Source organism: Schistocerca nitens, chromosome 4, assembly GCF_023898315.1.
Source record: "Schistocerca nitens isolate TAMUIC-IGC-003100 chromosome 4, iqSchNite1.1, whole genome shotgun sequence".
Taxonomy (NCBI): Eukaryota; Metazoa; Arthropoda; class Insecta; order Orthoptera; family Acrididae; genus Schistocerca; species Schistocerca nitens.
In genome coordinates, this window is record NC_064617.1 from 218,340,508 (window position 1) to 218,353,947 (window position 13,440).

General features: G+C 40.1%; 1 protein-coding gene across 1 annotated transcript in view; it reads right to left on the reverse strand.

Moving 5' to 3' along the window:
• Window positions 1-13,440, reverse strand: part of LOC126251929 (endothelin-converting enzyme homolog) — a 630,006-nt gene that overhangs the window by 171,290 nt on the left and 445,276 nt on the right. The window contains exon 2 of the mRNA XM_049952681.1: window positions 2,548-2,686. Within this exon, the coding sequence (XP_049808638.1) occupies window positions 2,548-2,686 (139 nt within the window). The remainder of the gene's footprint in view (window positions 1-2,547; window positions 2,687-13,440) is intronic.

Below are 13,440 nucleotides of genomic sequence, written 5' to 3' on the forward strand. Positions count from 1 at the left end.
GAGCTGGCCTTGAGCAGCAAGTGCTCAGAATTAGTCATGGCCCTTTGATTTGGAACAGGAGGGTTATGTGACTATAGTGAAAAAAGTTTTCTCAAACTCCAATGTCAGATGGAGAAATGTAGATTCTTTATGCATTAAATATCACGTGATTGTTTTGACTGGGTCCTACTAGTCGTCCAGAGTCATTAGCATGAAGCTGCTGTGACTGACCTTTTTGCTGGTCATGATGGATAACAATTCCTTGAATGCAGAGCTTAGCTACAGGCAAAATGTGGATTGAGAAACGTGTGATGTCCAAAGAAATCTAAGAGTTATGTGCTAGCACAAAATTATTCAATAAATTCCATTTGACATTTTTGTCATCCTTTTTAATTTATAGCCCAATTATCTGAAACAACTTAGAAAACTGATGTTCTATACCTCATCAGAACTATTTGCATTACATAGTAACATTACACACAGTTCCTGGAATCAACAAGCAGATAGTGATGGCATAATCATTGATAAGATTTTAATATTTATCAGGATAGCATGAAAGAGCATCTGCCATCAATGAGAAACCAGCCTACTAGTACAAATAACATTTGCAAATTTTCTGTTTTTGCAAAATTATGCTGCACCTGAAGCTCCGGTTCGGTTTGTTCTGATGGAAATCAACTTCTGAGATTCCGTTGACATTTGTGTAGAGGTAGGAAAATAATACAACGCATAAAGTTGCTAGTAGCTTAGTAGTACAACATAGTTTTTGATGGTCACACAAGTATTGAAAATTACCCCTACTTACATCACACATCTGCTTCCGTTATTCATAAAAATTTTGAGTGTATTTGTCAGAAACTCATTATTAGCAAGTGATACTACGAGTCATCTAAAGAGGTGCAGACAGCACAATATGAACAACTTTACTAGGTGTTAGCATTAAAATACTGCTCAACATGCTTTTTTTATTTATAACAATGTTCCACGTAACACTCTGTTAAATGGTATACACATTTCATCTTACAGAGGAAGTCCCCATTTGAACAGCAAAAACCAAATAAAAATTATTTTAAAATACAGATATGGAATTCTGCTACCCATCAAGGTCATGTATTTCTCAAATTCTGCATTTGTGAGCAATCAAGACTGCACAATGGAACAGTATGCACACTTGAATATAACACTTGGACAAACTATATAAATTTTTATGTACATCCACATTGCAGAAGCACATCAAAAGCCGTGCTGAATAATCATATTACCCAGATCTTCACCACAAGCTAGTGCATTCTGCTGTTGTTTTAATCACTTCACTGAAACTTCACATTTGCACTTCGATGATGAGAATGGGAAAAATGAATGAAAACATGGCGATATCTATTTTGGGAAATACAACTCTTGCAAGTACTCAACATTTTAATGTATATTATTTCAAGTGAGTGTTTAGCTTTTTGCCAAGTAATGCATGTCTCATTTATTACTCTTGTCATTCTGCACATAATTTTACGTTAACAGTACTGTTTCTCTCTGGTAACTTGTGCATCTATGGCCTTCAGAATCATTAACATTCAAACACTAATTGTACACAAATGCAGTGTTTTACAGATAAAATACCTTGGTGGGTGGCAGAAATCATTTTTATTTAGTTCGTACCTTGTTAGAGTTAATCTACATGTGTACATACATGGTTAAAGAATTGGCTTTTTTTTAAATATATGTGTGTTCTGAATAGATAATTTTTTTCTTGACACTGAAATTGTCTTTCAGGTCTGCAGGCAACATTTTTAGAGCAGAAAAGAGGACACCTTAAAAAAAAAAAAGGTTTAAAATAAGGAGTTGGCAGTTGGATGGATGAGTTGTTCTTGCTTGTGTGTATGAATGGTTCGTGTTTCTCTTTTGCTGACAGAGGTTGTGGCCGAAAGATTTGTGTAAATGTCTGTGCCTGCCTGCAACTCAACATGTCTCCTTTACGGTAAGTAGCATTCTCTTTTTTCCTACACTGTTGATATTCCTACCTGGAGTTTCCATTGTTTTAAAATAAGGAGAGCTTGGCAAAAATGATGAAAACATCTGGAGTTAAAAATGGTAGAAGCAATCAGTGGAAAACAGCAGTGAAAGAATTTCTATGTTATAAAGTAAACTATTTTTGAGGATCTGACGTGTAAGAACATGAAATCTTACACTTGTCAGGTGTTACATGAAAGCACAGACATAAACTAAAATAAATGTAGGAATCAACATACACAACTATACAGGCAAATATTACAAACAGAACTTAAGTAGGAGGTAGGACAATACATACTGACAGAAGTAAAGCTGTGATGATGGGTTGTGAGTCATGCTTGGGTAACTCAGTTGGTAGAGCACTTGCCCACGAAAGGCAAAGGGCCCAAGTTTGAGTCTCAGTCCAGCACACAGTTTTAATCTGCCAAGATGTTTCAGAACTTAAATAATCCAGGTGAGTTTAAAACATTGCACTGAAGTTCTAATAGGTGTGGAGTATATGCAAGCAATAGTTGAAGCACATACTGTTAAGACATGAGAGAGTAGTAAAGAAGCTGAGCTTACATTTAGAGAGTAGTTGCTCCGTCTGACTCCATGTGTTGCGGCTGGCAGGGATACTATTGTCACGCAGCCATGAACCACAAGAGAATTTCAGCATGTCGTCACAGGCACTCTGATCGCTGCTGCCCATTGCTGACACCACCTATCAACAACAGAGGTACAGTGTTAATACTGAGTCATCAGTTTCTCTATTGAAATGAAACTGAAGTCTTTGTGTAAGGGTCAGTGCAGAAAAATACACACAGACATCATGACAATGCAAATGATTCAATGTATATTCACAACACAACTAATTTCTAATGGTTTATTCTCATTAGATGTCCCAACAATATTTACTGAAAAATTTGGGTTCTGGCGGTGATGTCCATATCTGTAGGTTACCCATATCTGTTATCTTCATCTGGTACATTGTTACCACCTGTGAGATGCCTTAGGGAAATTATAGCTTTTGAATTAAAAGTCTTTTTTGAAATGTGTTCAAATTGTATCACTCCTCACTAGCTTTGCACAAAATTGTGACTTCTCAAATAGTTATTCATCATGGCTGATGCTTTTGAAGAATTAACTGAGACATTAAATACTGCTTTGCCATCTCACAACCAAGCTTTGACCTTAATCCCTACCTAGACCTCAAGCTACACTACAGATCAGTATGTCACCAGACCTAAGAAGATCCTGCACTCATGTTTGTTGGCTTCATTGGCTAACAACCATACTGTCGCATTTCAATCTCAACTACACCTCTGGCTATGTTACAGATAATCTGTCACTATAAAGTGCATTCCAGAATCTAATATATAAGCAAAAGAAATATTGTCTGTGCTCTGTTGACTTTCTGTTTGGACACACATGATTTCACACAAATGAAATATTCATTTCGCAGCAGAGTGTGTGCTGTTTTGACACTCCTAGCAGACTAAAAGTTGCTCAGACCAAGCATAATACATACATACACTTACTCGAATATGTTACACAACAACTCACCAACGTACGACTGAATAGGGCAGTAGCAGTGCTCCGAGTATAAAACTGATTATGGAATTAATTTGTAAAATTCAATTCCTGTTCAGAACAAAAGTGCCAACATGGAAGAAGGATGATCAGAGTTCAACATCCCCCAGAGAATGTGTTCATTATAGAGAGGACAAGTTTGGGATGTGGATGGAAATATGCCACCTCATTTTTAGAGGGACTTGTCTTGAGTGATTTATGGAAACCATGGAAACTTTAAATCTGGAGATTTAAACTGTCATTCCTCCAGAATGCTAGTTCGATCTACAAGTCACATCACAGTGTGTGTCAGAAGGTACTTTGTGTACATCTGTCACCACCCCCTCCCAGTTCCAATCACGAATGGTATAATGGTATGTGGGAAGAATCAGGAGCTCTTATAGTGGCTGAACAAGATCAGGGCTTACAGATGAACAACATTGAAAAAGTAGTATTTAGAACCACTCAAGGTGACAGCTGTAAACTTTGTTGCATACAATAGACCATAGACCTCATATAGAATTTCCTGCCCATGCAAATATTGAACACCTCAAGAGAAACAGTAAGGTGTGCTTGGGCCATCATTGGCAAATATGGTGAGCTCTAAGAGTATCTCAGTCTGTTCAAAAATGGTACAATCACTTCCCCTATTGAAGTCATGACAACTGGACATAACACTAATCTCTACAATAAAAAAAAGGTACCGATTGAACAGTGGAGGTTAAAATGTCTGACAACATCGAACACCAGCCAGATGTAAGATCTTGCCCTGTAACTAAAGTTTTAGTCCCGTGTGATGGAAACATAAACAATAAAGTGGGTCACAAGGAAATAAGGATCTAAAAACTCATGTCATTTGAATGGGCAATGTAAAAATTGGCGTTATCCTCATCACAATTGGTGCCCTCAGATAAATGGCATATAATTTCCTCTTCCCAGAATCCCAGGATGTAGTAAAGATATAATAATAACAACAACAACAACAACAATACACTGTCCAGCCACATTAATGTGACTACCAGTCAAAAGCCTGAATAACCATCTTTTGTAACACAAGATGTGAAGAAAGAGAGTCAATGAGGTTCCAGAAGATAGGATGTGGAAAGATGCCGATTCCGGTGCCGTGGCCATCTGTGCTAAGTTTCTTGGTTGAGGATTGATGACGCAAACAGCCTGATCCAGGTAGTCCCACAGAATCTCACTAAGGTTTAAGTACAGGGAGCCTGGTGGGTGGGGAAGTATGGTAAACTCATCCTTGTGCTCTTCAAACTATTCACATTCACTGTAAGCTGTGTGTGACATTGCATTGTCCTGCTGGTAGATGCCATCATGCCAAGGAAAAACAAACTTCATGTAAGAGTGGGCATGGTCACCAAGGATAGATGCACACTTGTGTTGATCCATTATGCCTTCCAGAATGACAAGATCACACAGGGAATGCCACAAAAACGTTCCCCAGACCATAACGCTCCCTCCTGGTTGCAGGGTATTTATTTCAGATATTTAACAGCATGCGTGCCAAGGCCATCTGTCCAATGGAGCATAAAAAGTGATTTATCTGAAACGGCCAACTATCGCCATTAAGTGGATGTCCAGTTGCAGCACCGGTATGCAAATTACGACCTTCATTGCTGATGAACAGCAATCAGCACGGGTGCATGAATCAGGTGCCTGCTGTGGACGTCCATATGCAACAAAGTTTAGTGAACAGTTGTCAAGGGGATACTGTTGGTAACACCACGAGTCATCTGGGCTATCAGTTGCTCAACAGTTGCATATCTGTTCACCCATACAAATAAATCTCTGTAGCCATTGTTCACCCCTGTCATCTATGGACCCCAGTGCACCACATCTGCCTTGGCGCAAGTTCTGAATAATGCCATTTTGCCATGCACGGTATACTTTCACCACAGTGGCACGTGAACTCTTAACAAACTTAGCCGTTTCAGAAATGCTTTCACCTTCAGTCTGAAATGAATTTAAATAAATTGCCCTGTTCTCACATCAAGACAAAGACTGTACAGTTTTCCGTGTCCCCCTGACATTTTTTATATACCCTCCACTGCCACCTGCTGTCTAAGTGGTTATCGCCCATTGACATCAAACACAGGCAATGGTCACATTAATGTGATTGGACCATGTAGTAGTAGTAGTAGTAGTAGTAGTAGTAGTAAATAAAACACTGTTGGGATTCTACAAAGATGGAACAACCGATATGAGACATGATTTTCTGTCAACTTCTGGAGGACAAGTTTTGGCGAGCTTGCATATCTTTTCAAATATTCCATGGGTGCTAGTATTTTACATTCAGATGTAATGGGTGATATCATATAGTTTTATTCTTACACTTGCTGCGACAATAATATATTCCTTGCTTTCTCTGTGTATACTTCCAGTAGTTCCTCATCACAATGACCTGGACTTGTACTGCTGTCAGACATCAATCATTTTCTGCATACCAACCACATGATTCAACCAGTTGCCTGATGCTTGCAAAGTGACATTAGACCTAGCTGATGTTGTTCACATGTTGCAGTTCTTTTACAAGTCATCCTATTATTTTGGTGTCAATTATTTCAGTCTTCGATACTGGAGCTGCTCTCACTGCTTCTGAATGACTGAGTAGTATGTAATTAATGTCTGTGGCTACTATTGTTTCATGGACTGACTGATTTGCTATTGTACAATACTACTTCAAAGTGACTTTTCATGTAGATGCTAAATATCTGGTAGTTTTTGCTCCTTTCTCAAGTGAGTGGCCAAGCCTTTCAGCAATTAATTTAGGGTGATGGATGCTACACTTCATGAAGTTTCCCATATTTTGCTCTGTATTTCTTCCTGGCCTGTTTTCGTTCAATTAATGGCATTAATAGTTAGCAATGGGCAGCATCTGTATTAATGGTACTGAAATTGTCTTTTATTCTGTCTAATGCACGTTTCAAAACAGAGGAAATTCTGCTGATGTACATAATAGTGATGTGTTGTTTTACAGTTTTATGCAACACTTGTCATATTTATTCACACGCTTGATTATTTTTTCCATTATATTATTATTTTTGTTGTTGCTGTTGCTGCTTTATCTTTGAATTCACCAATTAGGTTCATGTAACAGGTCAATTCTTGTTATCATTTTTCCTGTATTCCTTCCTCTTCACTACATGTTGTAGCATGTTCCATACTTTCTTCTGACTTGAAAGCCTTCTAAATTTACTATTTTGTTCCTAAAAAAGATCTCTTTCTGTTATTTCTGATTCTTTGACGCTGTTTCTCTCTAGTTCTTTCCATATTTTTTCAATTCATCATTTTCTGAACTTCTTTTTTAAAGAAACATGGGAATATTTTTTGTTACCCTGTTGTCATTTATTCAGTCAAGGTGTTCAAAACAGATTTACCTTTGCTTTGCCTTTACTTCAGATTTTTCTGTATATTTTGCTGGATGTCCTCATTACCTCTCATTTTACAACCATCTGCAGTTTGTACTGCACCCATTATGTTTCTAATACTCCAATTTTCAAGTGTATCTGTTCTGTTCATCTTTTAGTTCATTGTAAAGCATTCACATGCACATAAAAATTCTGGTCTTACCATATAATCCCGTATTTCTATGGATGTACTTCTTGTTGTGGATATCTTTAGTTAAACATTATTCTCCTTCTATTTTATTCTTACTTTTATTGTAAATTTCTCTAGTGCATTTTACTGTAGGTCATCTCCTACATAGTTAAATGCATCTTGTCATTCTATTTTATCTAATTGTGTTTCTGTGTTGCTTGACTATATATATCATGATAATTTTTTTCCCCAGCTGAAATTCAGAGACTAGCTCCACTGGTTGTTCTGACCTGAAGAAGTAGTTGCTTCTGTTAGATTTTCTTACATCACTGCAAAATCATCGGCAAAAGCTAGGCAGTTATTATTATTGCTTTAATTTTCATATTGACCAACCAGGTCCACATAACAATCTCAATTCCTCTTCTTTCCTTGTTGTTTTCTATTTTTCCAGTAGTCCTTCATCTTCCCCCCATGTTTTTCTTTCCTTCTTTCTGTCCATGTTGTTCCCAATTTCTTATTTCTTCTGCATCAAAAGCTTTCTAAATTTAATATTTTATTCTTAAAAAGATTTCTGTATGTCAATTGTTTAATGTCATTTCTTTCTAGATGCTTCCTTATTTCTGTAATCCAAGCTACTGTCGATTTCTTCTTCCAGAAATACAAGAATATCTGTTTTGTGAGCCTGTTCTAATTCATTAGGTAGATATTCTCAATACATCTCATTTTCCAGCCATCTTTAGTCTGTATTGCACCCACAGGTTAACTAATTATCCATCTTTCAAGTACCTCTAGTCTTTCCAGCTCATAGTTCATTGTTAGGCATTCACACCCATACGAACATTCCCGCTGTACCACTGTGGTATAGTGTTTTAGTTTTTTTCCCTTTGATATGCATTTATTGCTGTAAATATTCTTTGTCAAACCATATGCTCTCTTCATTATGTTAACTCTTACATCTGCTGCAAATTTTTTTGCTCCATTCCACTGTATAGTTTCCCCAAGATATTTGAACTTACTTAATCACTTTATTTTACCTATTTGCATCTGTACACATTTTGGTGCATTTTTTATGTTCATCACGAATTTTGTTTTTCTTTTTTCAGCAGAAATTCTGAGACCAGTTCTATTTGCTATTTCTTTCAGAAGATTTATTTGAATTACTGTGTCTGTCAGATTTCCTGAAAGTATAGCATCATCATCTACAAAAGCCAGGCAGCTTATCTTAATTCCATTTGTCTTCCTAGAAATATTAGTTCAATTTTATGATTCTTTAGCTCCAAATTCCGGATCCTAACAATTTTTTTCTAGAACTCAGCTAACAGTAAAGGTGATTTTTATTTTGGTGGCTGATACACATTTCCCATAAATTTAGCTTTAGTATTTGTAAGAGTTTCAGTAATTATGTTTGCCAATTTTGCTTTAACACAGAATTCTATAATGATTTTATCTGTTGTTTCTCTGTCTACTGAATCAAATGTCCTTAAAAAAAAAAATCAATAAATGATGCGGTAATAGGTTTGCTGGTTAACTATCTGTGGCGAACTACTGATTTTAAGTTAAAAATCTGTTCTGTGCAGCACCTTCTATTTCGAAAACCTCCCTGACATTTTCCTTTGGTTGTTTGCCTAAAGTTTCTACAACTCTGTCCAGAATAACTTTTGATAATATTCTGTATACCACTAGCAAAAGTGACACTCCCCTGTAACTGTTGACATTTTGTTTGTCTCCCGCTTTATGTAGCGAGTGCATTAATGCTATTTTCCCCTCTTCTCGAATCTTTTCAGTTTTCCAGATGTTCTCAAACAGCAGGCTTAGATCATTTATTACCTTTGGTTCTGACCATTTCAATAATTCAATTATTTCAGTTATTATTATTATTATTCGCGCTGCGATTCTGCTGTTAGCACGACTAGGGATGTTAACCGAGAGGAGTAACACAGGGAAACTTGAGCCGATTAAGATGCGATATGAGAACGGTAGCGCTGGCAGACACTTCAGAGGTCTCCGATCTGGAATGCAGCAGGAGCTGTTGAGACGGAAGCCGGCGGCTAACGAGCGCCAATTGACACACATTGCAGCGAATCTGACGGCTGTGGCGGCCGTCGGGGGCTTCTCGCTGACAGCGCTACCGGACACGCTCATATAGATGAGTGATGAACTGAAGTCACCAACTCAATACGTTATTCTCATTTCCGTTAAAACGCTTTTTTCACAGTAACGGAGTACAAGGTTTTGTACTTTCGACAAGTTTCAGTTTGAAGATTCCCGTCTGAAAATCAGTTTCTACACAGATAATTTGGTGCGCAACAGATTTACATGACGGTAAATGAAAATGTGTATTTGTAATATCAGCATTTTGACATTGCAAGGTGAAAGTCTTCAAAATGCGAATCTGCTACCCAGATAACCCTTTAGTGCTGCCGTGGGGTGCTGTAGACACCACACGCATCCGTCTGAGCAAGACAACTGAGGGGACTGACCGTAATATAACGGCTGAAATTCATTTACTAAAGAGCTTCCGAGCAAGACAACTGAGGGGACTGACCGTAATATAACGGCTGAAATTCATTTACTAAAGAGGTTCCGAAGAAAAAACTTACTTTCGTTGTATTCTGTTCGTAAAAATAAAATCAAACTTTCTTCCGAGTTCGTCAATTGGTTTAACGTGAAGCAAATCGTAGCTTATTTGGATATCAAAAGGATTTGACAATCTTCTCGTATGTGTCAAAAAGGCGAAAACGTGGCACTTCTTTCATATATGCACTTCCATAATACACTCCTGGAAATGGAAAAAAGAACACATTGACACCGGTGTGTCAGACCCACCATACTTGCTCCGGACACTCCGAGAGGGCTGTACAAGCAATGATCACACGCACGGCACAGCGGACACACCAGGAACCGCGGTGTTGGCCGTCGAATGGCGCTAGCTGCGCAGCATTTGTGCACCGCCGCCGTCAGTGTCAGCCAGTTTGCCGTGGCATACGGAGCTCCATCGCAGTCTTTAACACTGGTAGCATGCCGCGACAGCGTGGACGTGAACCGTATGTGCAGTTGACGGACTTTGAGCGAGGGCGTATAGTGGGCATGCGGGAGGCCGGGTGGACGTACCGCCGAATTGCTCAACACGTGGGGCGTGAGGTCTCCACAGTACATCGATGTTGTCGCCAGTGGTCGGCGGAAGGTGCACGTGCCTGTCGACCTGGGACCGGACCGCAGCGACGCACGGATGCACGCCAAGACCGTAGGATCCTACGCAGTGCCGTAGGGGACCGCACCGCCACTTCCCAGCAAATTAGGGACACTGTTGCTCCTGGGGTATCGGCGAGGACCATTCGCAACCGTCTCCATGAAGCTGGGCTACGGTCCCGCACACCGTTAGGCCGTCTTCCGCTCACGCCCCAACATCGTGCAGCCCGCCTCCAGTGGTGTCGCGACAGGCGTGAATGGAGACGTGTCGTCTTCAGCGATGAGAGTCGCTTCTGCCTTGGTGCCAATGATGGTCGTATGCGTGTTTGGCGCCGTGCAGGTGAGCGCCACAATCAGGACTGCATACGACCGAGGCACACAGGGCCAACACCCGGCATCATGGTGTGGGGAGCGATCTCCTACACTGGCCGTACACCACTGGTGATCGTCGAGGGGACACTGAATAGTGCACGGTACATCCAAACCGTCATCGAACTCATCGTTCTACCATTCCTAGACCGGCAAGGGAACTTGCTGTTCCAACAGGACAATGCACGTCCGCATGTATCCCGTGCCACCCAACATGCTCTAGAAGGTGTAAGTCAACTACCCTGGCCAGCAAGATCTCCGGATCTGTCCCCCATTGAGCATGTTTGGGACTGGATGAAGCGTCGTCTCACGCGGTCTGCACGTCCAGCACGAACGCTGGTCCAACTGAGGCGCCAGGTGGAAATGGCATGGCAAGCCGTTCCACAGGACTACATCCAGCATCTCTACGATCGTCTCCATGGGAGAATAGCAGCCTGCATTGCTGCGAAAGGTGGATATACACTGTACTAGTGCTGACATTGTGCATGCTCTGTTGCCTGTGTCTATGTGCCTGTGGTTCTGTCAGTGTGATCATGTGATGTATCTGACCCCAGGAATGTGTCAATAAAGTTTCCCCTTCCTGGGACAATGAATTCACGGTGTTCTTATTTCAATTTCCAGGAGTGTAAAATAGATGACAGCACGGGAGAGAAAAGGAAGCTTGAAATTATCACAGTGTACAGTTTCACAAAAACATGAGCCGATGCACTGGGTGCAATGTGCGCCGTGTACGTTACGTCAAGAAAAACACCTCACAAAAACCATCTGTACAATATTTTTCCATATTCTGAATGTTTCTGGAATTTATCATCAAAAATATTTACCAGAAATATTGAGACGAATAATACGGTCAGCAACTATGCCTACGAGAACCAGTAGTTTAGCTTATAAAACCAATTATACACAAGATACCAGCGATGAGATCCCTACCTACATATATCTGACAGAAAGTGGCCAAGATGACATCAGAAGACGAAAACCAACGACCTTCGGCTGGAAGGCCAGGGGTTGCAAACAGAAATGTGGACGATGAAAGGAACAAGAAGAGAAGATGTACAAAATTCCCAAGACGTAAAGACGTAAAAACCGAAAGTTTAGAAGCGAAGTGCATAAAAATTATGTCTGAGTCATATGGTTACAATATATAATGATTGCTTCGCTAAAGAACGTGTTTCTGATTCGGAATGAAACATAAATTAAAGTACAAAACGTTGAAATTTTACACAACCAATATATCTATCAACTGAGCATGGAAAGAATGAAATATTACTAACTCTAGTGCTAATGTTTAAATTATTATTATAAATGCATACAAAGTGTACAAATCTGTAGAAGAGTTAGACTTCAGTACAATAATATTACAACAAGGTGTTTTGCACCGCAACATTCTTTAGGCTCTTACACCATCGTGTTGTAAGATACCTTTACTACAAATTACTCTTTGTGTGCGTAAAATTTCTTGTATGCTTGTGCAAAGGAAGATGTATTTGATATATCTATTATGGACCAAAGAGCCCATATAGCAATATTTACATCTACTGTCTTTAGAAATAAAAGAGGTCGGGGACTTCAATTTTTTTCTTCGAGGGCTGCTATGAGATGATTGTTCACCTTCGTCTTTTACCATCGTGTTCTTGTCATGTAAGCATCGCTGTCTGTAGCTCTGGAAAATTTCTAATAAGCTACTTTTGATTGAAAATTAGTTCGAATATTTTATTACAATACCAGTCCACATATTTATGTTAACAATCACTGTGCTTCCAGCTCGATTTTTCAGCCTTTTTTGTGCGAGAGACGCAACGCTTCGACGTGGCACCGATCCTCCATTACGTGATTTCGCTTCAAATACATTGAAGAGAGAAAGAAACTGGTACACCAGCCTAATATTGTGTAAGGCTCCCGCGAGCACGCAGAAGTGTCGCAGTCGCAATACGACGTGGCATGGACTCGATTAATGTCTGAAGTAGTTGACACCAAGAATCCTGCAGCGCTGTGCATACATCAGTAAGAGTACGAGGAGGTGGAGATCTCTTCTGAACATAACGTTTCAAGGCGTCCCAGATATGCTCAACAATATACGTCTGGGGAATTTGGTGACCAGCGGAAGTGTTTAAACTCAGAACAGGGTTCCTGGCGCCATTCTGTAGCAATTCTGGACATGTGGGAGTGTCGCACTGTCCCGCTAGAATTGCTCAAGTCCGTTGCAAAGCACAGTGGATATGAATGAATGCAGGTGATCAGACAGGATACTTACGTACGTGTTATCTGTCAGAGTCGTATCTAGACGTATCAGGGGTCTCATATTACTCCAACTGCACACGCCCCACTTCATTGCAGAGCCCCCACCAGCTTGAACAGTCCCTTATTGACATGCAGGGTCCATGGATTCCTGAGGTTATCTTCATACCCGTACACGTTCCATCTTCTCGATACAATTTGCAGCGAGACTCCTCCGACCAGGCAACATGTTTCCTGTCACCAACAGCCCAATTTCGATGTTAAAGGGCCCAGGCGAGGCGTAAAACTTTGTGTCGTACAATCATCAAGTATACACGAGTGGGCCTGCGTCTCCGAAATCCCATATCGATCATGTTTCGTTGAATTTTTCGCACGCTGACACTTGTTGATGGTCCAGCATTGAGGGCGCTGATAACCTCGTTGTTATGCGCCCTAAAACACTGATCAGTCACTCACTCACTCACCTAGCATTGAAATCTGCAGCAATTTGCGGAAGGGTTGCACTATTGTCACGTTGAACGATTCTCTTCAGTCGTCGTTGGTCCCGTTCTTGCAGCA